This window comes from Pelodiscus sinensis, chromosome 2 (assembly GCF_049634645.1).
Source record: "Pelodiscus sinensis isolate JC-2024 chromosome 2, ASM4963464v1, whole genome shotgun sequence".
Classification (NCBI taxonomy): Eukaryota; Metazoa; Chordata; order Testudines; family Trionychidae; genus Pelodiscus; species Pelodiscus sinensis.
In genome coordinates this window covers 36,523,892-36,547,506 of record NC_134712.1, presented here as the reverse complement: position 1 = coordinate 36,547,506, position 23,615 = coordinate 36,523,892, and the positions used below count along the sequence as shown (strand labels likewise).

The 23,615-nt window shown below is 42.3% G+C and overlaps 1 protein-coding gene across 10 annotated transcripts in view; it reads left to right on the top strand.

Moving 5' to 3' along the window:
- The window catches only part of VPS13B (vacuolar protein sorting 13 homolog B), a 999,042-nt gene that overhangs the window by 509,904 nt on the left and 465,523 nt on the right, over positions 1–23,615 (top strand). For all 10 annotated transcript variants that reach the window (XR_012901295.1, XR_012901296.1, XM_075920306.1 and 7 more), the window contains one exon: positions 11,643–11,770. Coding sequence is in view for 8 of the 10 variants with exons in the window: in XM_075920306.1 (XP_075776421.1) it covers positions 11,643–11,770 (128 nt within the window). In the remaining 2 variants the exon portion in view is untranslated. The remainder of the gene's footprint in view (positions 1–11,642; positions 11,771–23,615) is intronic.

The window sequence follows — 23,615 nt, the reverse complement described above, 5'->3', positions numbered from 1 at the left end:
AGCAAAGTGGTGACTGACTAGTCATTTTTCACATTCCCAAAATGCGTAGTGCTTTGTTGTGAATTCCTACAGTGCTTAGCAACTGAAGATGATGCCAGGGACTATGGATTCTTATCCACATTGTTTTGCTCCTTCTGTTGACAGGGAAGCTAACAGTGTGGCCATGAAATGTCAAGAATGGGTGGTAGAAAATCTGGTTTTGTGAGTTTTTGATGACTTTTGCATGTTGAGAACACTTTCATTTCCAAACCTTTTCTGCATAGACATAGCCTTAGTGTTAAATGTGTGTGTGGTTCTTGAAGGTTGAGACAGACAGTATCTTAAAATTACACAGTTCCAATAATTGTCTTGATCTTACCTGTTTCTAGTCCAGGTTAGAAGCTATTCTCTTGAGAATAGCTAGAAATCAAATCTATATTATTTGGAAATGCTGTAAAATGATTTAAAGCATTGATCTCTAATTTTAACAGCTTGTCAGATAAAAGTTGCTGAAACATTGTCAAAAATGTAGTTCGAGAAAAGAGCAAAATTGTTACTTACATGGCATCTGTGTATTCCACAAATAAATGAGACAAGGCATCTGTTCCAATATCAAAGTATTGTTATTTATCAAGGACCCAACAATATCCTAGACACCTCACAAAATAAGAAAAAAATAATAGAATGTACAATATAACATTAATTTGATGTGACCATAATGATAATTAACAGGAAAGGAACAATTGAGAACGAGATAAAAAGGACCAAAGAGACAGTAAGTTCACACAGTAAGGAGGTAGATATTTGCCTCTCAGAGGTGAGCTGATACAGTGATGAGGGTGCAAAAATGATATTCATCATTTGTGTTTTTTTATACATTTTTTGGGGGGGGTCCCTCCTTTTCTCCTCTTCTGTCTTTCATCATCTCTGGAATTAGGTTTAATAGACCTTGTGGGGGGAAAAGTTAATGTTAAAGCAGTGAATGCATTTTTGTTCATCTCTGTTATTTAATTTTTTAGTTTTCATTTTTTCTCTGACACATGAATTAATTTTAAAATCAATGAAAATTGTTCAAATGTGTAAACCTGTGGCTGACCTCTCAAATGCACTGTAAATAACACAGTAGAAAATAATTCAGAGCATTTCATATGGAAACATCCAAAGATTTTGAAGGAAAATTATTAGAATTTGTTCATGCAGCGAGTGACTGTGTAAGGAAACCTAACAAGCGTTATACACTTTTCAGTAGCTCACATACAGGCACCGGTATTAGAAAATGTTATAATAAGAGATACAAATATATCGGGTTGTCAGGATTATTTCACTATTTTTGTCATTAAATGTCTAAAAATCTTTAATTTCTGTATGGACATCCAGCAGTTAGAGAAATGGGCTTTTGATTTTATACCTCCTCCAAAGGATGAATGCAATGTTGTAGTCCTATTGGTCCCAGGACATTAGATACAAGGTTGTTTAGCATAGATAACTAGCACATATTCTCTTCAGTGTTATTAACTGGACACTCCATTTTGAATGGTCCCTTGGAATATGTTCTAACTACCTATAATAAATATATCTTCCACCTTATAATTTTCTGTCCCAAAACTGAAGAAGAGCTCTGTGTAGCTTAATAGCTTGTCTCTCTCACCAAAGAAGGTTGGTCAAATAAAAGATTCCTCTTTCCCATTTTGTCTGTTCAAAGGATGACACCACTAGCTGTATTCTGCTAGTACTACGCTGTAAATTCAGCAGTGAGCATTACATTAGGTCCAAAGTTGAGGAATGAACCTCAAACTTTCTGGTTCAGCATTTAAAGCTCATGCCATTATAAATGTACATACTGTACAGTAAACAATTCCAGTTTTCGAATCTCTAGTACACATTTAGGGAATTTTAGTATATTGCACTGAGAAGATAGAACAAAGTTCAGATTTTTTTTATTTCGAATGAAATGTTTTAAGGGTCCCAAGTTTGATTGACTGAAATGTTTTATATGAAGTTTATTCTTATCTCTGTAAAAAATCAACATTCATCAGTAAAGTTGGTAACCAACTGGCTGCATCTGTGATACTGCAGTTATTTTTTTTATAATTGGTGCCTCTTGTGTATTATAACTGTTGATAAACATTCAGGTTTAATGGTATGTTCCACTGCTGCATAAGTAATTTTCTCTTATTGCTTCACATTATACATGTGGGATTTTTCTTACCAAGAAATGTATGGTAAAAGGGGAAGCATTTTCATTCATTAGATATGGAACTTGTCAGCTTTTTTGATGTATTTGAATCTTTTCCACTTTTGTAAATTGTGAAGTCATTTTACATTTTGCAAATTAGTTGTGGAATTTTCTCAATATTATGCTCATCAAAATAATGTTCACTACATAGACGATGACACATTGATTATGGTAATATATGGTAAGCGTGAACTGTATTTTATAGATAAAAACAAAGGGCAAAATCCTCAGTTCTGCAAGTGTAGAATTCTAAGCCACACTTCTTCTTCGAGTGGTGTCCCTGTGAATGCTCCACTCCAAGTGAAGGGTTGCCCTGAGCTGCAGATTGGAGCCTTGCAAAGCAGTTTTCTCTGTTGGGCTGCACATGTGTAGGGGGCGTCTTGAGACTTTCCCGCCTCCTGTTAGCACGTGGCTCAACGCCCTCCCTTTCAGTTCCTCTTCAACCTCATCATTGGACTGAGCAAACAAGAGCTTCCTATCAGTCTCTCAGACTATTTTTCTATTAGTTAAGTTTAGTCACAGTTGTTTCCCCTGTTGTACTTCCAAGTTAATTTCCCTCATTTCTTTCTTAAAAAAAAAAAAACTAGTAATAAGAAGAACAAATTTAATGAAAAGCCCCCCGCAGAGGATTAGAACTCGCTTCAGAGCAGAGCCCCGGTGAACCGGGGCTCTCCTGGTTATTCAACCAAAAGAAAACATATAAATAAAGAAACAGAAGAAAACAATGACAACAACAGACAGAAATGAATAAAACAAGGAAAATAAACAACAGAATAAGGAGGAGGAGGAGAGAACTGGATATGTCTATCTCCTCAGGTTTTAAAAAATGTGACTAGTGCCGCGAGCCTATGCTGGCTTCCGATGGCTGTACAAAATGCATTTGCTGTCTGGGGGAAACCCACTCACCCCACAGCTACACACACTGTGCTTCATTCACGGCAAAAGCTAGAAAATATAGAGAGCTCTGCCTGAGTGATTTTATTTGAGAAGGCTCTACAGCCTGCTGAAGGAGAGGGGACAGTGCAGCAGGAGCCCCCCTGCCTGCCAAAAGTGTGCTCAGACAGAGAGCCTCACCATCCCGCTCTCTTCCAGCTTCCTCCTCCCCAAAACTCAGAGGAGAGGCACAGGATAGCATGAGGATCCTTGCCATTAAAGCAGCAGGAAGATCTTCACACTCTGCACTGGGACTGGTGCTCGCTGCCTTGGAGCAATCCCGAGAATGCTCCAAGCAGCTGGCATGGCAAGAAAAGCCAGCGCCACTTCAAACGGCAGTGCTGCTTCAAGCCCCGGCACTGCTTAAAGCTGTGGCACTGCAGCAGAAGAAATCCCACCCAGCTAAGCTGGCACTGGCTACAGCTGTGCAGTAAGAAGATGCTGCACCAGCACTGACAGCAGGCATAGATAAGCAGCCAGATGAGACTGCTACAGTACAGCCCCAGGAAGCAACTAACACTTACAGCAGGCAGCAGCATCCATACTGCCTTCTACTGATTACTCATCTGTGAGGTATCTACCAAGACAGCCCCCTCTCAGGTCTATGTCACCAATGTCATTTCATCAGGGTCCCTTACCTGATGATGACCAGCACACAGCATACTCCTCCCAGCACGCATCGCCTAGGAGGTTTTGTTCTTACCACAGCAGGGCTGAACCACAACAAAGCACATGGCACCCATACTGGCCTTATCCACCGCAATGGGGGCCCTGGGATCACTGAGACCCATATAGACACCGGTCCTCAGTCCATTCCACGTCATCACAGAGAAGCTTGCCTCAGCCACAGCCCCTACCTTGTGCAAGGCATTCAGGGGAGGAGGAGGAATGAATTTCGGACAACAAATCAGACATTCACTCAATAGACCTCACACACTCTGATAACCTCAGTGCACAACCGGATGATGCGGTTATGCCATCACACACTGTAGCGATTGATGACCTCAAACTGTTTCAAGAATTATTCAAAAGAGTAGCGACAAGTCAACATGTTTCTCTGCAAGAAGTACAGGAAAAACAAAAACCTACATCACATAGCAAGATTGCCCTACCAATAGATGAGGCAATCATGGAAATTTCAGATCTGTGGAAGACACCTGCATACATTCAACCAACTAAGAAAAGGATTGACAAAGTACTTTGTTCCACCAAAAGAAAAAGAATTTCTGTTTGCACATCCACAAGTAAACTCATTAGTTGTGGAATCAGCATAACAAAGAGCGAAGTTGCCACAATACAGAACCAGCAGCATGGATAAGGATTATAAAAAAGCAAGATTTATTTGGCAAGAAAATATACTCCTCTTCCACCCTACAACTCAGAATATCAAATTATTCTGCTCTGCTAGCAAATCATGATTTTGACAGTTATTCAAAATTAGGAGAACTGATACCACGTCTTCCTGAGTCCAAAAGATCGATCCTTAAAGCAATTGTCCACGAAGGGCAAAGAATCACTCGCACCACTCTTCAAACTGCAATGGATGTTGCTGACACTGCAGCCAGAGTGAGAGCTAGGGTGGTAGTGATACGTAGGACTTCTTGGCTACAGTCCTCTGGAGTTCCCTGGGAACTCCAACCCAAAGTAGAAGACTTGCCATTTGATAAGCACAAGTTATTTGCAGCTATGACAGACAAAATTCTCCATAACAGCAAAAATTCAAAAACCACACTTTGCATGTTGGGCATGTACACACCGCCTTACAAACGCAGACGTTACAATCCATATAACACACACAACTGAAACCGATACAGGCAATACAATTGATCCCAGAGGCCCTACGAAGACACCAGACCAAAGCAACGAGCTCAGAGAAGGTGCCCCATCCAGGGCCACCCACCAACTACTCAACCCTCCAAGCAGCAAATTTGAAGATGTGGTCGAGGGTCTGCAATATCTCCCTCGTGATCTAGCACCAGCACAACATGGCCATCTTTTTACCCACTGGTTACGTCCATTCCTTCCACAATGGGAATCTATAACATCGGACCGCTGGGTTCTAGAGATAGTTCGAGTAGGCTATATCATCCCATTTACTACTATCCAACCTACCCTACTCCATCCCTCTTCAGGGACCTCTCTCACGGGACCCTACTAAAACAAGAGATCGACCGACTCATTACAATCAGAGCCATAGAAAGGGTACCCAAAGAGTTCCATAGAAAAGGGTTCTACTTGAACTATTTCTTGACAGACAAAAAGACGGGGGTGGAGGCCTATATTAGACCTCTGCAAACTGAAAAAGTTTCTCAAGAAACAACATTACAAGATGATCACACTTACAATGATCATTCCTGTACTAGATGAAGGGGACTGGTTCATAGCCCTCGACCTGCAAGACGAGTACTTTCACATAGCTATTCTTGCAGCTCACAGACGCTACCTACTCTTTACTGTTGGTCCAGAGCACTTCCAATACAAAGTTCTCCCTTTCGGTCTCTCATCAGCTCCAAGAATATTTTCGAAGGTACTAGCAGTTGTGGCCACATACCTCAGATGACAGAACGTCATCATATTCCACTACCTAGACAACTGCCTTATAAAGGGGTCGTCACGGGATGAAACCGCCTCCATGATAAGTACTACCACAACCGTCCTCTGTCATCTAGGCCTTCTAGTCAACGAACACAAATCAACATTGCACTCAGTTCAAGACATAGAGTTTATTGGCGCACGCCTGGACTCAATCACAGCTCGAGCATACCTACCTCGACAACGTTTTACAACTGTACAAGAAATTATAAGCGTGATATTTACAACTCCCATCACCACAGTACTTACCTGCCTCCGACTAATGGGACACATGGCTTCCACCACCTATGTAGTTCACCACGTTCGCCTACACTTTCGATGCTTTCAACTCTGGGTAGCAACTGTTTACATCCTGTCACGACACATGGAGCAAGGGGGTTACCATTCTATCAAACGTTCTTGCATCCCTACGATGGTGGACAGTATCGAACAATCTTCTGGCGGGGGTTCCATTCCAACAAATTGAACCCACTCTTCAAATTACCACGGATGCTTCCCTCCCCAGCACATATGGACAACCCAGGGGGGCACATATGGACAACCCAGGAGTTCAGGGCAGGTGGTCTCCAAGTGAGACACTACTACACATCAGCCTCCTCGAATTGAGGGCAGTAAGGAATGCCTGTGCACATTTTGCCTCCAACATCGCCAGTTGCACAGTCCGCATCCTAACGGACAACATTTGCTCAATGTTCTACATAAACAGACAAGACGGAGCCCGCTCCTGTTCCCTCTGTGCGGAATCTAGCCGCCTGTGGAACTGGTGCATCCGCAACCAAGTCACCCTCATAGCATCCTACCTCCCCAGGGTGAACAACACCAAAGCGGATTCTATCAGCCTCACTTGGACCACGAGTGGGAATTACATACGGAAGTCACAAATTCAATTTTCCACCAATGGGAATGGCCATCTATAGACCACTTTGCTTCTACCCTTAATACCAAGTGCCCCCGATTCTGCTCATGGGTGGGACTTGGCAAACATTCTCTAGGGGACGCCTTTCTCATCAAATGGACAGCCCCCCTACACTACATCTTTCCCCCCATACCGCTCATCTCAAGAGTCCTACACAAAATCTGCAGAGACAAAGCCCTAGTCATCCTGATTGGTCCATCATGGTCCCTTCAAACTTTGTACCCATACCTCTACAGGTTCAGCCTCCCTATCCACTACAACACCAAGCAGATTTGTGTCGCACAGGACAATGGGAGGATACTGCATCCACAGCTCCATACCCTACATCTTCAGGCGTGGCTTCTGTCTGGTTCGTGGAGATAGAAGATTGGTGTTCTCAGCAAGTGAAGGAGATCCTTCTCCATAGTAGGAGACAATCCACACACAAAACTTACCTGCAAAAATGGACACGGTTCTCCCACTGGTGTCAGCGGGCCAAAGTGGAACCCTGTGTCTCCCCATTAAATACCATCATCGACTACATTCTAGACCTTAAAGCATCGGGACTGCCAATCTCTTGTTTAAGAGTCCATCTCTCTGTGATAGCAGCATTCCACACCTCGGTGGATGGCTTCTTCATATTTGCCCATTCTATCATGAAGAGATTCCTTAAGGGACTTCACAACATAGACCCATCCTGTAAGGCCCCATCCCCCTTATGGGACCTAAATCTTGTCCTGAATCACCTCAGCAGGCCTCCCTTCGAACCACTGGCTACCATGCCCCTTTTCTTTTTATGAAAGTCTGTTTCCTGCTAGCCGTTACCTCGGTTAGGAGAGTAAGTGAACTTGGGGTGTTAATGGCAGAACTCCCTTACGCAGTTTTCACAAAGGATATGGTCATGTTTAGACGCCACCTGACATTCCGGCCGAAGGTCTGTACGGAATTCCATGTCAATGAACCCATTGTACTACCTACCTTTTCCCCAAAACCACTTGCTTCACAAAAGGATGCCAGTTTACATACTTTGGACATTTGACGGGCTTTGGCCTTCTTCCTGGAAAGAACAAAACCATTCTGTAAATCTTGAAGACTTTTTATCTCTATCGCTGAACGATCCAAGGGAGCACCCATCTCATCACAATGAATTTCAAAGTGGATATCGACAGGTATAGTCAGATGTTACACCCTGGGCAATAAACTGCAACAATGCCCACCATGAGCACATTTCACTTGAACTACGGCTGCTTCCACAGCCTTTTTGAACAATGTTCCCTTAAGAGACATTTACCGGGCAGCAACATGGTCTTCAGACTATACTTTTGCCAAACATTATGCTATCCTGCCACAACTTCATGATGACTCAGCATGTCCATCACCGCTAAACACTGACTCTGGCTCCCTCCAGCCATATATTGAATACTGCTTTTAGTCACCTGGAGTGGAGCACCCACGGGGACACCACTCGAAGAAGAAAAGGGAGTTACTCACCTTGTACAGTAACGAGTGTTCTTCAAGATGTGTGTCCCTGTGGGTGCTCCACGACCCTCCCTACCTCCCCTCTGCTTTGAGTCTTAGTTATTCAGGTGGAGACGAGGAACTGAAAGGGAGGGGGTTGTGCCGCGCACTAACAGGAGGCAGGAAAAACTCTAGACGTCCCCTGCACATGCGCAGCCAAATGGGGGAAACTGCTTTGCAAGGCTGAGATCTGCGGCTCAAGGCAACCCTTCACCTGGAGTGGAGCACCCATGGGGACACATCTTAAAGAACACTCAGTACTGCATGAGGTGAGAAACTCCCTTTTTTGCTTCCCAAGGCTGGCCAGGCACCAAACTAGCCACTGGCACAAATCAGAGAAGTGAAACCTCCACTGGCACATAATGGATTGAAAGAATACACTATACTTTGGTCCCTCCTCCTGTCCCTGTACATCATGACACACCCCTTATATCAGAATGAATGGCAGTAGGAGATATACCCATCTGGCCACCTTGACTTTATGCTACTCTGGGATTCCCCTACACCTAGGAAATCTCTAACATCTCTTTTAGAGCATTTTTCCAGCTGCTTTGTAGTGCTGAAGCAGATAACAGCTAGAATGGGTTCTGAGGATCTGGGCCAAATTTTTACTGCCAAGAGTTTCCCAATAGTATTTTATTTTAACTATTCTGTTCTCAATATGCTACTACAAAATATATAGAAATTATGTTTAAGATCGCTATTAAATGGAGACATGAGCTAAGTAATTTTGTTTTGTCATGATTAAATGTAATAGGCATGATAATTTAGTCTATCTCACACTTTTTGATATTTGTTAGAAAGTGCTCTATTGCAGACAAAGTGACTTCTTATAGGAATAGTCCTTAAGTTTATAACTACAACTTTCATCTCAAGTTGGGCAAAATGTCTGTTGACTTACAGCATGGCAGAATTTGACCATTAGTTAGCACATTATGTACAAGTATGCATTTTGTCTAAGATATAGTTAAAATGCTGAATTAAATTTCTCCTAAAATAAACTCTTAGAATGTAGGAAACTAGCAGCCATGAGGGTAGGCTGGTTGGTGAGAAATCATTGACTTATCTGAAGTATTTGCATTAGGAGATCACATATTTCTGCTCCAATGAACTGAATGATTATTGTTTATTCATGCTTGCTGTGTAGTGGATGACCACTTGATTTAAATCAACAAGTATTCTTTGTATCTAAATTAAAGTAAATAGAGAGATACATTATAGTATATGTATGTACATTTGAAGTACCTTTACCTCAAGACTTAAAGAAGCTCTCTGATTTCTATGCTTCTGCAAACACATTTAAAATCTTATCAACAAAAAAAATTTCCCTGGACTCTAATGACTTGCTATAGCTTTTACATGAATGGGCAGCAAGTCAGCAACATTAATTGAACCAAATTATTTTGTAAAGACCGTTTTTTAGCAGACAGAACTATTTTATGTTATATAGCAGTGTCTCCACCTTTGTCTTTCTGCTCCAGCCAAGAGATCCACCACATGGGATCTTTAATGTTAGGAACACAAAGCAGTGGTGTTCTGTCATTTTACATGTGGTGACATTTGTAACCAAGAGGGACAAAGGGCAGCCATTAGCCATTTGGAAATAGTATATAGAAATTGCTTAATTTTAAATTTGGATTTTAAAAACTATTTTTATTTTTCAATTTATTCTGTGACTAAATTATGTGAATAAGACAAAATAAAGAGCATATCATACATTTATCTGTCAAAATTTATAAATTCAAAATTTATCTGTCAAATTGAAATTCTGAGTGCGAGATTTAGTGAAAAATAATACATTATGTGGCTTTATGGAATGTATTGGTAACTACAAAAATAGTTCACAATATTGTTTATCAAAATAAGTATTAAATAAAATTATTAAATAAGCAAGATGTAAGAGTAAGCCAGTTTGTGAAATAGCCAGAACAACACATAACTAAATATGAAATTTAACAATTGTTCGCAGGTAGGCACACTTTGTCTGGGCCATCAGGAAAAAGAAAGTAACTTTAAGGATTTTCCTAGTTGTGGCTCAGCCACCTTCATTGGCTAGAGGAAAGCATAAGGGGGGCTGATTGACTCAGGGGAGGGGTATAGCAGAAATCCATTGGCTTATTCTCATTTGTGGGAAGGACCCATAAATCCTTTCTTGTGCCCTGGGTGTCATTGTGTGCTTGGAAGCAATAGCTCCCTTTCCTACCTTAAGATTAGAACAGAATCAGATTTTTGAATTTTTCTGTCAGCATCATACTAGTCACTTTTTTGGGCCTGGGAACGATGTTTTCCTTGTCCTGAGTGGTGTAGGTTTTTTACCTTCCTCTCGGTATCCCAGGATCTGCTTATTAGGGCATGCCATGAAAATGATAATTTTGTTACAACCCGAAAAGTGCACAGTTTAGTTTCTTGTTTAATTGGGGTCTGGCAGAATCATGAATAGAACTGCCCACTGCCCAAAGCAGGACCAGTCCCAACTAAATGAACCCAGCCAGGGCTTTGTCAAGCCGAGACTTAAAAACCTCTAGGGATGGAGATTCCGCCACCTCCCAAGGTAGCCCATTCCAGTGCTTCACCAACCTCCTATTGAATAGTTTTTCCTAATATCCAACCTAGACCTCCTGCACTGTAACTTGAGACCGTTGCACCTTGTTCTGCCATCCATCACTACTGAGAACAGCCTTTCTCCATCCTATTTGGAACCTCCCTTCAGGAAGTTGAAGGCTGCTGTCAAATCCCCCCTCACTCTTCTCTTCTGCAGACTAAACAAACCTAAATCCCTCAGTCTCTCCTCATAGGTCATGTGCTCCAGCCCCGTAATCATTTTGGTCACCCTCTGCTGGACCCTCTCGAATGCGTCCACATCCTTTCTATAGTGGGGGGCCCAGAACTGGACACAATACTCCAGATGTCTAAAATACTCCACAATACTCCAGATATCTAAAAGGGTGTCACAAGGAGAAGGGAGAAAAAATTTTCTTCCTGGCCTATGAGGATAGAAGAAGAAGCAATAGGTTTATACTTGCAGCAAGGGAGGTTTAAGTTGGATATTAGGAAAAAGTTCCTGTCAGGGTTGTTAATCACTGGAATAAATTGCCCAGGGAGGTTGTGGAATCTCCATCTCTAGAGATATTTAAGAGTAGGTTAGATAGATGTCTATCAGGGATTGTCTAGACAGTATTTGGTCCTGCCATGACGGCAGGGGACTGGACTCGATGACCTCTCGAGGTCCCTTCCAGTCCTAGTGTTCTATGATCTTTTTATTCTATGATCTCCCTTTCCAACATAAACCTAGTAAAATAAAACAACACTAGCTTGCTCGAGTTTCTGCTATAAAATACAGTCACTGAAACATACATTTTAAATTGGGGAGTGGAGACAATTTATTAATAGACTTTAAAGAACAAAAATAATGTACTCTCCTCAATACTAGTAATTAGTCACTGAGTGAAGATATATACTGTTCCAGTAACTATATGCTGTTTGCTTTAGAATCTAGGCCTCTGTCGCTTCCACTGAAAGCCATGTTGACCTCATCTGAAACCAGCAGAAATCCTGAAGAGAGAATGAAAGAATGTATTGGGACAGTCTGGAATGCTGTTAAATGCCTTACACTTCAGGTAAGATGAAAAGGGAATGAGAAAAGTTATGTCTTCCCTCATTTTACTATACTTACATACTTTAGCACTTGAAAAAATCTTTAAAAACAGCTCCCCAATTTTATCGTTGTATTTTATTTTAAAAATATTAGAGACTGAAAATTAAAGTATGACTATTTGGTAAATTTAAAAAGAATTCTTGGAATTTAAAATATTTGTATTCTAAAGATTTATCTTTCTACTTAACTTTAAAACAAGAAGTATATTGAAGAAAACATTTGTATGAAGAAATAAATTCTTTTTATCTCTCTCACGCTGAAGGACTTACACCACTTGTAAATAGCCCTACAGAACAGTTTTTTCTTTCAAAAAATAAAGCTTTTGAACATTTTTAGTGGAAATAATGTATATAATTAATGCGCTTATCATGAGATCTTTGTCAACCTAAGAAGTAGATTATTCAGACTAAACTGTGTCATTCTGTTCTGCATAAATGTGAGCTCGGTAGAAGGAAAACTTTTTATAATCATGTGTATATATAAACCATCCCCCACACACATAAGCTACATTATAACATAAAAATGGCCATTCTGGGTCAGACCAAAGGTCCATCCAGCTCAGTACCCTGTCTGCCAACAGTGGCCAATACCAGGTATCCCAGAGGGAGTGAATCGAACAGGTAATGATCAAGCGATCTCTCTCCTGCCATGCATCTCCACCCTCTGACAAACAGAGGCTAGGGACACCATTCCTTACCCATACTGGCTAATAGCCATTAATGGACTTAACCTCCATGAATGTATCTAGTTCTCTTTTAAACCCTGTTATAGTCCTAGCCTTCATGACCTCCTCAGGCAAGGAGTTCCAGAGATTGTCTGTGTGCTGTGTGAAGAAAAACTTCCTTTTATTTGTTTTAAACCTGCTACCCATTAATTTCATTTGGTGGTCCCTAGTTCTTATATTATGGGAACAAGTAATTAACTTTTCCTTATTCACTTTCTCCACACCACTCATGATTTTATATACCTCTATCATATCCCCCCTTAGGGTACGTCTAAACTACATGCCTCCGTCGACGGAGGCATGTAGATTAGCCAGATCGGCAGAGGGAAATGAAGCCGCGATTAAAATAATCGCGGCTTCATTTAAATTTAAATGGCTGCCCTGCTCTGCCGATCAGCTGTTTGTCGGCAGATCGGGGCAGTCTGGACGCGACGCGCCGACAAAGAAGCCTTTCTTGATCGGCACAGGTATGCCTCGTGAAACCAGGTTTACCTGTGCCGATCAAGAAAGGCTTCTTTGTCGGCGTGTCGCGTCCAGACTGCCCCGATCTGCCGACAAACAGCTGATCGGCAGAGCAGGGCAGCCATTTAAATTTAAATGAAGCCGCGATTATTTTAATCGCGGCTTCATTTCCCTCTGCCGATCTGGCTAATCTACATGCCTCCGTTGACGGAGGCATGTAGTCTAGACACACCCTACGTCTCCTCTTTTCCAAGCTGAAAAGTCCCAGTCTCTTTAATCTCTCCTCACATGGGACTTGTTCCAAACCCCTAATCATTTTAGTTGCCCTTCTCTGTACCTTTTCTAATGCCAGTATATCTTTTTTGCAATGAGGAGACCACATCTGTTCGCAGTATTCAAGATGTGGGCGTCCCATGTATTTATATAAGAGCAATAAGATTTTCTCAGTCTTATTCTCTATCCCTTTTTTAATGATGCCTAACATCCTGTTTGCTTTTTTGAGTACCGCTGCACACTGCGTGGATGTCTTCACAATGACTCCACAATCTCTTTCCTGATTAGTTGTAGCTAAATTAGCTCCCATTATACTATATGTATAGTTAGGGTTATTTTTTCCAATGTACTTTACTTTACATTCATCCACATTACATTTCATTTGCCATTTTGTTACCCAGTCACTTAGTTTGGTGAGATCTTTTTGAAGTTTTTCACAGTCTGCTTTGGTCTTAACTATCTTGAGCAGTTTAGTATCGTCTGTCAACTTTGCCACCTCACTGTTTACCCCTTTCTCCAGATCATTTATGAATAATTTGAATAGGATTGGTCCTAGGACTGACCCTTGGGGAACACCACTAGTTACCCCTCTCCATTCTGAAAATTTACCATTTATTCTTACCCTTTTGTTTCCTGTCTTTTAACCAGTTCTCAGTCCATGAAAGGATCTTCCCACTTTTCCCATGACAACTTAATTTACGTCAGAGGCTTTGGTGAGGGACCTTGTCAAAGGCTTTCTGGAAATCTAAGTACACTATATCTACTGGATCCCCCTTGACCACATGTTTCTTGACCCCTTCAAAGAACTCTAATAGATTAGTAAGACATTATTTCTCTTTACAGAAACCATGTTGACTTTTGCCCTACAAATTATTTTGTTCTGTGTGTCTGACAATTTTATTCTTTATCGTCTTTAAGTGCTCCTTTTGTATCTTGATCGTCCAGGGGCCCCACTGGTTGTTTAGCAAGCTTCCTGCTTCTGATGTACTTAAAAAACATTTTGTTATTACCTTTTGAGTTTTTGGCTAGCTGTTCTTCAAACTCCTTTTTGGCTTTTCTTGTTACATTTTTACACTTAATTTGGCAATGTTTATGTTCCTTTCTATTTACCTCACTAGGATTTGACTTCTACTTTTTAAAAAACGTCTCTTTATCTCTCACTGCTTCTTTTACATGGTTGTTAAGCCACGGTGGCTCTTTTTTAGTTCTTCTACTGTGTTTTTTAATTTGGGGTATACGTTTAATTTGCGCCTCTATTACGATGTCTTTGAAAAGCATCCATGCAACATGCAGGGATTTTACTTTAGTCACTGTACCTTTTAATTTCTGTTTAACTAATGTCCTCATTTTTGCATAGTTCCCCTTTTTGAAAATAAATGGCACAGTTTTGGGCTGATGAGGTGTTCTTCCCACCACAGGAATGTTAAATGTTGTTATATTATGGTCATTATTTCTAAGCAGTCCTGTTATAGTTACCTCTTGGACCAGATCCTGTGCGCCACTCTGGACTAAATCGAGAATCGCCTCTCCCCTTGTAGGTTCCTGTACCAGCTGCTCCAAGAAGCAATCGTTTAAGGTATCAAGACATTTTGTGTCTGCATCTCATCCTGAGGTGACATGTACCCAGTCAATATGGGGATAGTTGAAATCCCCCATTATTATTGAGCTCTTTATTTTGATAGCCTCTCTAATTTCCCTTAGGATTTCATAGTCACTATTACTGTCCTGGTCAGGTGGTTGATAATAGATCCCTACTGTTATTTTCATATTAGAGCAGGGAATTACTATCCGTAGCGATTCTATGGAACATGTTGATTCATTTAAGATTTTTACTTCATTTGATTCTAAATTTTCTCTCACGTATAGTGCTACTTCCCCACCCATACAACCTGTTCTGTCCTTCCGATATATTTTGTACCTGGGAATGATTGTGTCCCATTTATTGTCCTCACTCCACCAAGTTTCTGTGATGCCTATTATATCAGTATCCTCCTTTAACACAAGGCACTCTAGTTCACCCATCTTATTTTTTAGACTTCTAGCATTTGGGTACAAGCACTTTAAAAACTTTTTACTGTTTGTTTGTCTGCCCTTTTCTGATGTGTCAGATTCTTTTTTACATGAATGTTTTTCATCTGATCTGGCCCATACTTTATCCTCTTCCATCCTCTCCTCCTGACTAAAACCTAGAGAATCTCTTTCAATAGGCTCTCCTCTAAAAGACGTCTCTGTCCAATCCACATGCTCCTCTGCACAAATCGGACTTCCCCCATCTCTTAACTTAAAAACTGTTCTGCGACCTTTTTAATGTTAAGTGCCAGCAGTCTGGATCCACTATGGTTTAGGTGGAGCCCATCCTTCCTGTATAGGCTCCCCCATCCCAAAAGTTTCCCCGGTTCCTTATAAAGTTAACCCCCTTCTCCCTACACCATCATCTCATCCACTCATTGAGACTCTGAAGCTCTGCCTGCCTACCTGGCCCTGTGCATGGAACTGGAAGCATTTCTGAGAATGCCACCATAGAGTTCCTGGTTTTCCATCTCTTTCCTAGTAGCCACAGTTTGGCCTCCAGGAAGTCTTTGCTACCCTTCCCTATGTCATTGGTACCTACATGTACCACGACCACCGGCTCCTCTCCAACACTACACGCAAGTCTAGCTAGAAGCCTTGAGAGATCCGCAATCTTCTTACCAGGCAGGCAAGTCACCATACGGTTCTTCCTGTCATCACAAACCCAGCTATCTACATTTCTAATGATCGAATCTCCCATTACTAACAACTGCCTTTTCTTACTAACTCGAGTTCCCTCCCCCGGAGAGGTAACCTCAGTGCGAGAGTATACTCCAACATCTGGAAGGAGTGTCCCAACTATCGGAAGATTTCCCTCTGCTCCCGTTGACTGCTCTTCTTCCCTGAGCCTTTCATCTTCCTTAACAGCACAGGGGTTGTCTGACCGGAGGTGGGACAATTCTACAGTGCCCCAGAAAGCCTCATCTACGTACATCTGCCTCCCTCAGCTCCTCCAGTTCAGATACCCTGGCCTCCAAAGCCTGGACGTGGTCTCTGAGGGCCAGGAGCTCCATGCACCGAATGCACACATACGGCACCTACCCATAGTGCAGGTAATCATGCATGCTACACCCTGCTGCTGGGCTTCTGCCTGCATTCTCTCCTACAGCTACCTAGGTTATTGATAGGGTATCTAATTAAATCAGGAAGTTTTGATTAAAATCTTTAAACTAAATTGTAAAAATGGCAAGTGTACCGTGGCCCCTTCTGACTTCCCTTCCAAACTCCCTCTCAAAACTCTGTGTTTCCTGCTCCTGGTCGCTGACTCACTGCTTCATAAAGCCCTGGCTTTCCTGATAGCCCCACCCCCTGACTAAGGCTCAGCCAATTAACAGAGGCTTTTAGATTTCAAACCTTTAGAATCTTATAGCTTCCAACTGCCGGCTACAGCACACGCTCCTTCAAACAAACAAACAAACAAAACAAACAGAAACACAAGCTCAGCACACAGCAAGTAACCCACAAACACACACTACAGACAGCCACTTACCTCAAGGGTTCTGTATTTGCTCCTCCTTTACCTGGAGAACTCCCTCTCAAAACTCCCAGGTTACTACATTTACACAAGTACATGCATTTTAACATCCCTAACTTGTGCACACATGCACTATGATACTCAGAAATTATCCAATGTTAACATAATATTTCTTGAATGCCTAATGATTTTTTCTTTACTGAGCCCACTCAATGAGAACACACATTTTTTCATGTTAAACTGAAAAATATATTATTAGGGAAGCTTAACCATTGAACCTTTTAGTACCCCTTCCTGCACATCAATTTATTCACTTGTATAAGGTCAAATACCAAAGCCTTCACTCAGTTTTTACTTATTCCTTACTCAGTGAGCACTTCTATTTACTTCATTAGAGGATAGGGTGTGAAAATTAGACATTTTCTGAGTGAGGACTTCAGGATTGTGGCTTAATCCAGAGCCTGCTGCAATTCATGAGATACTATTGACTTCATTGGGCTTTGAGTAAAATACTTGTTCACAGTTTCTAAATAGGTTTATCTCTCCCCTCCCCCGTATCATTTTTACCTGTGGTAAAGTAGACAGCTGGAAAAGAAGAATCAGAGATTTACTTGTCAACAGACAAAGTATTTTGCTTATTTGTTTCTACAATATCCAGCACAATGAGGCCCTGATCCCAAATTGAGGCAGACAGGTTCTATTACAACACAAACAGTAATGATGATGGTGATGATGATGAAAAAATGAGTTATAAATGAGAGAATTAGGTAGTCAAGGGCATGGAAGTTTGAGGGGTTTAATTTTCTCTTCTGCCCAAAATTTCTGATGGTGACCTTTTCTGTTTTATCAATAATATTTCTGAGGGCTTTCCACAAAAGCATCTGCCAGGAAAATGAAATGTTAGTTCATGTGTTGAAGTGCATGAAAGATATTGGCCAGTTAAAATAAATACCCAGTTGTTCATATTTGTAAAGAAATAGAAAATATTGTAGTTTTGTTTCCATGCCCATTTTTGTGAAAATTGAAGTTGTGCAAATTGAAATAATTCTGTAAAATCACAAAATAATTTACTGAAATAAAAAAGACACTGTTGTTGTTCCCAAAGAATTTAGCACCAGAGTTTTAAAGTACTTAGCTACCTAGAGATGTACACAGGTATCTGGTGAGGTTTTCCAAAGGGCCTAGGTATCTAACTCCCTTTGTGACTTCTTAGCCTAAATACTTCTGAAAATCCCATTAGGTACCCCCTATGTGAATCTTCAAATAGCTCTACAAACTTGGAGTTTAGAATCTAAGGCTCCAAACCTGTGAAGACTTCCTCACATGCTTATTTGCTGCCCTGCACATAGTCCCATTTGAAGTCAATGGAAACACTCACAAAGCAGGAAGCTAAATGTGTGCATGATTTGCAGACTTTTACTTCTGCAAGTTGCTGATACAGATATTGAGACGTTCATGTACCTTCAGTGGACTCCTTTGCATAAGTTAAAATTTTCAGGATTGAGGCCCATATGAAACAAAGGAAACAAGGATAACTGGTAAAGAAAACAATTAGGGAAAGGAGGATCACAAGTTAGAACAAACACATAATTTGTGTCTATTATATAAGAATAGCCATTTTGGGTCAGATCAATGGTCCACCTAGCCCATTATCCTGTCTTCCTGTGGTCAGTGTCAGATGCTTCAGAGCAAATGAACAGAAGAGGGTAGTTTATTTTATGATCTGTCTCCTGTTGATTACTCCTAGCTTTTGGCAGTCCGAGGTTTAGGAGCATTCTGACCATGGGGTTGCATTTCAGACCATCTTGGCTTACAGATGTTGATGGATCTATCCTCCCTGAACTTACCTAATTCTTTTTTAACCCATTTATTCTTTTGGTCTTTGCTACATCCCATCAGAATGACTTCCACATGTTGGGCATATGGGAAGAGCTACTTCCTTATGTTTGCTTCAAATGTGCTGCCTATTTCATTGGATGAGCCATGTGCATGTGTGTGTGTGTGTGTTACGTGAAAGAGTAAATAACACTTCTTTAGTCACTTTCTTAATTTCATTGAGTTCTATCATATCTCCGTTAGAGATCTCTTTTCTAAATAGTCCAAGTCTTTTTAATATCTCTTTATATGGAAGCTATTCTTTACCCTTGATCATTTTGTTTTCTTTGTCTGTGCTTTTTCCAATTCTAACATATCTTTCTGAGATGGGGAGAGCAGAACTGCATGCATTAATCAAGAGAATAATGGAATTGTATAATGGCATTATGATATTTTCTGTCTTGTTAGCCATTCCTTTCCTAATAATTCTGAGAATTCTGTAAGCCTTTTTGACTGAGGCAGCACAATGAGAAGGTGTTTTTCTTTAAGTAGTGTCCCTCTGTATGCTCCACTATTGGTGTATCTGTGCTCCTACACCTCTAATCAAAGATTTTGGATGGCATTGTCCTTTCAGCCTACACATTTACTCTCCCTCCTTTGTGGTCTAGCTCAAGGCTATTTAGCACAGCCCAAGTGAATCCCCTTTCTTCTGGACCATCTTTGGCCTCCCAAGGACTGAGCAGCTGACTCATCCTTATCTGTATGTTAGTATATGTAGTAGCTGGTTTTTTTTTCTCCTTTAAGTAAAAGAAAAATATTTTTGTTTCCCATCTTGTATGGGGGGAACCTGCTGCACCTCCAGGGGTATTTAGAAGACTCTCTAAGCTCTTTCAGTTGGAAAAAGAAGAGAAAAGCAGAGGAGGAAAGAACTTTCTTCTACATTCCACACTGCTAGAGGTTGATAGCTCCTTTAGAAGCGTCCCAGCTCGAGATATGCCTACAAGTTCATTGTATCCAATTCCTGGGAGTGTCCATTATCCCTCAGATGTCCTTCCTCTTCTACCAGCTAAAGCTGAGGTCTTGCAAGAACCAAGAGTTGAAGCTAAAATTTCTCCTTAAGGCACTTGAGCCTCCAGGGGACTCTGGTCCCAATCACAGGTCATCTTCCGACCCTTCAACTTCAAAGGGAGTAGAGTTATGGAAAAGACTAGATAGTTCCCCCTGTAAAGGCTTGAAGAAAAGGGCGTCATACCTATAAATTGTGTCACTTGTTAGTTAGAGATTCCCCATTGCAATCCATCACATTGATAGCTGGTGGCTACAAAGTGCAGTAACATCAGGATGCCTCTGCTATGAGCACGGCCACACCACATAGGTAGCCAGAGGTTCAGTCTTTGAGGTAGATGTACTGACCTCTCAAGACAAAGATAAATACCATATTGCCTCTAAAGGAGCAGCACCAAGAAAATCTTTGCTATAACATGTGACACAGCTCCTGTTTAGGCAGCGCTGTCTGTGCCTTCACGTCCATCAATGCCATCAACATACCATAGACGCTCATATTTATTACCTAAAAAGAATGACTTGTGTGGGAATCTCACATACATCCTCTGCAGTGAAGACCCAATAGAAATAAATAACTTAGTTTCTCCGCAATGGCCCTGTCTTGCTTGAATTCTCTTATAGCACCTTGATCATCCAGTGACCCAACGGCTAGATTAACCATTAGTCTCATAAGGCTATAGCCTCAGACACTTCTATTGTTTATGCCCTCCTGATAAGGCAGGGGTGGGGACAAGTTTCCAGTAGGATGAAGCTCTGAGTGAGCTGTGGCTGGATAGAGCAATGTAGGGGGGAGTGGTGGGGCACCTGCTGTCTCTGTTTACTGCTACTCAAGTCTCCTCCTGAGACTCAGGTCTCTCCTCCAGGGTTTTCCTTTGCCCCCACAGTTCTATGGCTCCTGTTGGATCCTGGAGCACTCCTGTCTGCTTGATCCTTTAATCTTTACATCAGCCTAGTAAACAAGCAACAGCCAGACTAGATGGTTCTTTTGAGATGCTGATTTTTTATTAAGTCTTTTTGTTCAGGGGGGCAGAGAACCCAACAGAGAAGGAATAACTCTGTTTTGTCCTAGTCATTCAAAAGCTGAAAGACTTTTGATTAAGCTTGTTTAATGTTGGTACACTTTTTGAAGCGCTAACATAGATCAGATGGTTGCCCAGCATTTTTATGCTGCGTACTTTTAGCTGCCTGATGCCAAGTTTTTCTTACCGAAAGCTTTAAAACAATAAATGCAAATCATAGTGAGTGCAATATATACAGGACTCATGCTTAGACCTCATGTCAGAACTACTTATCTCACAGTCTAGGATATTTAGTCCTTTTGCCATGAGTACAGGGAACCAGACTAAATTACCTATAGAGGTACCTTCTTTCTAGTCCTTAATCATTTTATTCTCTGAGTGTAATTGTGGAACAGCTCATGAGTATAGAGGAAATGTATTTATTTTTGAAGCTGCTAGCTACAGACAGGACACTGTAGTAGATCCCCCAGGCTCTCAAGGTCTTACATTAACCAAAAGCCATCTGGTGGTAGCCAGAGTCCAAACACTAGGATCTCTAAATATAAGAATAAATTTCTAATAATGACTTGGCATTTTTTAGGGTTCCCCATCATGGAGAAATATAAAAAACAAGCACATTTCTTTTCAGGTGCTTTTTTAAAATTGGTAGTTCCTCTTCGAGTGTTTGCTCAGGTCCATTCCATGTAGGTGTGTGCGTGCACTGATCATCGGAAGGTTTTTTCTTCAGTGATACCCTTTGGGCCAGAAGGGGAGCCCCCTGGAGTAGCACCTGCATATGCATGTATATATTCCCCTGCCAGCCCATCACCCCCTCAGTTCCATCTTATTTCCTGTGACGGTCATTGGAACCTTCTTATTGCTTGCTATGCAAGTGCACTTAGTGGTACTATCGTAGTTAGTTAAGTTCTTAGTCCCAGTTTTCTTAGTTATAGTTAGTGTTATCATTGCTGCTGTTACTAGTTAGGGGTTCACCTATTGCGTTCCCTGTTCCCCTTTCTTCCTGTGACATGCTTGGATCCCAGGGTTTCAGGCCCTGCTTGGACTGTCCTAAGCCCATGTCCTGTGGAGACTCACATGACACCTCAGGTGACTGGGCAAGGCTCATATTTCTGCAAACTGCAAGATCTGTCACAGTTGTAAGCCTCGTATCACAGGGAGAGAAATTCATGCCTTAAGATCTTGCTAATGGAGTCAGCGCTTCACCTGGCACTGGCCACCGACTCGGTGCCTACCTCCCACAGTACACCATCTTCAGTGCAAGTGACTCTGGGCCTGTCTTGTACATCGGTGCTGAGACAGATAACCACCTGGCACCACCCCCAGTCTCCGGTGCCACAGAAGAAGCAGAGTTAAGATAGGGGCAGATCTCTGTTGCGGCACGCATCCAGGGTACATCCTCAGTCAGGACACTCAGACACTTTGACTTTGGCTTCGAGGCCTGCAGCTTCATGCCAGTTGAGCTCAGCCGAGGGTCCAAGCCTGGATGAGGACCCAATTGAGGTGAACTGCCCTTTGACCCTTGACACCATTGAGGCAGCCAGGGAGTTGATTGAACTCACATCTTCCCTTGCCTCCTTTCCGAATACAGGGCAATGGAGGGACTCCTGTTCGCAGCCCTTCACTGACACGTTGATCCCATCAGAGATGAGCCATCTGCTTCCCAAGGGAGTACTGACCCCCACACCAGTGATTCCTACGACTTCTTCCACGCCACGTCCCCTGGCACCAACCACTACTTCTATGAAGCATTGGCACCAAGGACATCGGCGGCACTGGCACACCCTTCCCCCACTCCCCCGCATTAGGGCACTTGAGGCCTCTTCTGCCAATCTGGCACTGGGGCAAGCCTTCAGCCATGGCCAGGCATGTCTCCCAGCACCAGTCCCTGGGCCCATCAATGACTCCACCATGGTTTGGCTCGGAATACTCCTTCGACTCGGATGCTAAGTCGCTGCACTCCAAAGCCATGGGCTCCCAGCCCTGCTTCTGCTCCTGGCACCGTAGTGCCTTGGTGCAGTCACTCCAGCAGTCATTCTCTCTCCCCTCCACCACCAGTGGCAGCCCCCCACCCAGTGGCCCTTTTGGAACCCGTGGAGATGCCACCAGTGCCAGGGTTTCTGCCAACCAGCAGGTACTCCTGAGCAGATATGGTTTTAATTCCTGGGCGGCCATGGACAAATTCAGGGACCTGTAATACCAGGACTCACACCAGGAGTTGCGGACCTTGTTTTAAGAGGGCAAAGCCATTTCCCATGCAACCCTACAGGCAGCCCTCAACTCGTCTAATGCCGTGGCCCATACCATGGCTACTGATATTGTATTGAGGTGCCGTTCTTGGCTGCAGGTTTCGGAAGGTCCCTTCAGAGATCCAGATGACCATCCAGTACCTGCTGTTTGAGGGGATGGGTCAGTTTTCAGACCAAACTGATACCCACCTGCATGGGATAAAGGATTCCAGGGCGACTCTTAAATCCTTGGGGATGTACACCTTAGCCCCACAGAGGATCTCACTTCACCATAGGACCCCATCTTGTTCTTTCCAGCAGGGCCTTAGGCCTGAGTTTCCCCAGGCACAGAGGCAGGAACTCCAACAATCAGAATGGTAGACGGACATCTTGCTCCTTTTCTGATTGGAGGGAAGAGCCCTCTAACAAGTCTCTGGGCCCCAAGTCAAGCCTTTGAAGGTTCGCCCAGGGACAGCGTACCAGCCAGTTTTCCAACATGACCCTTTGTCAACCATCTATCCCTTTTCCTCTGCCTGGTCAGACATCACAATGGACTATTGGGTCCTAGACATGTTAGAAAATGGATATTCTATCCCATTCCTTTCCCACCTTCCCTCTTACCTCCCATGCCTGTCCCTCTTCAAGGGACCCCTTCACAAGCATCTCTTGTTACAAGAGGT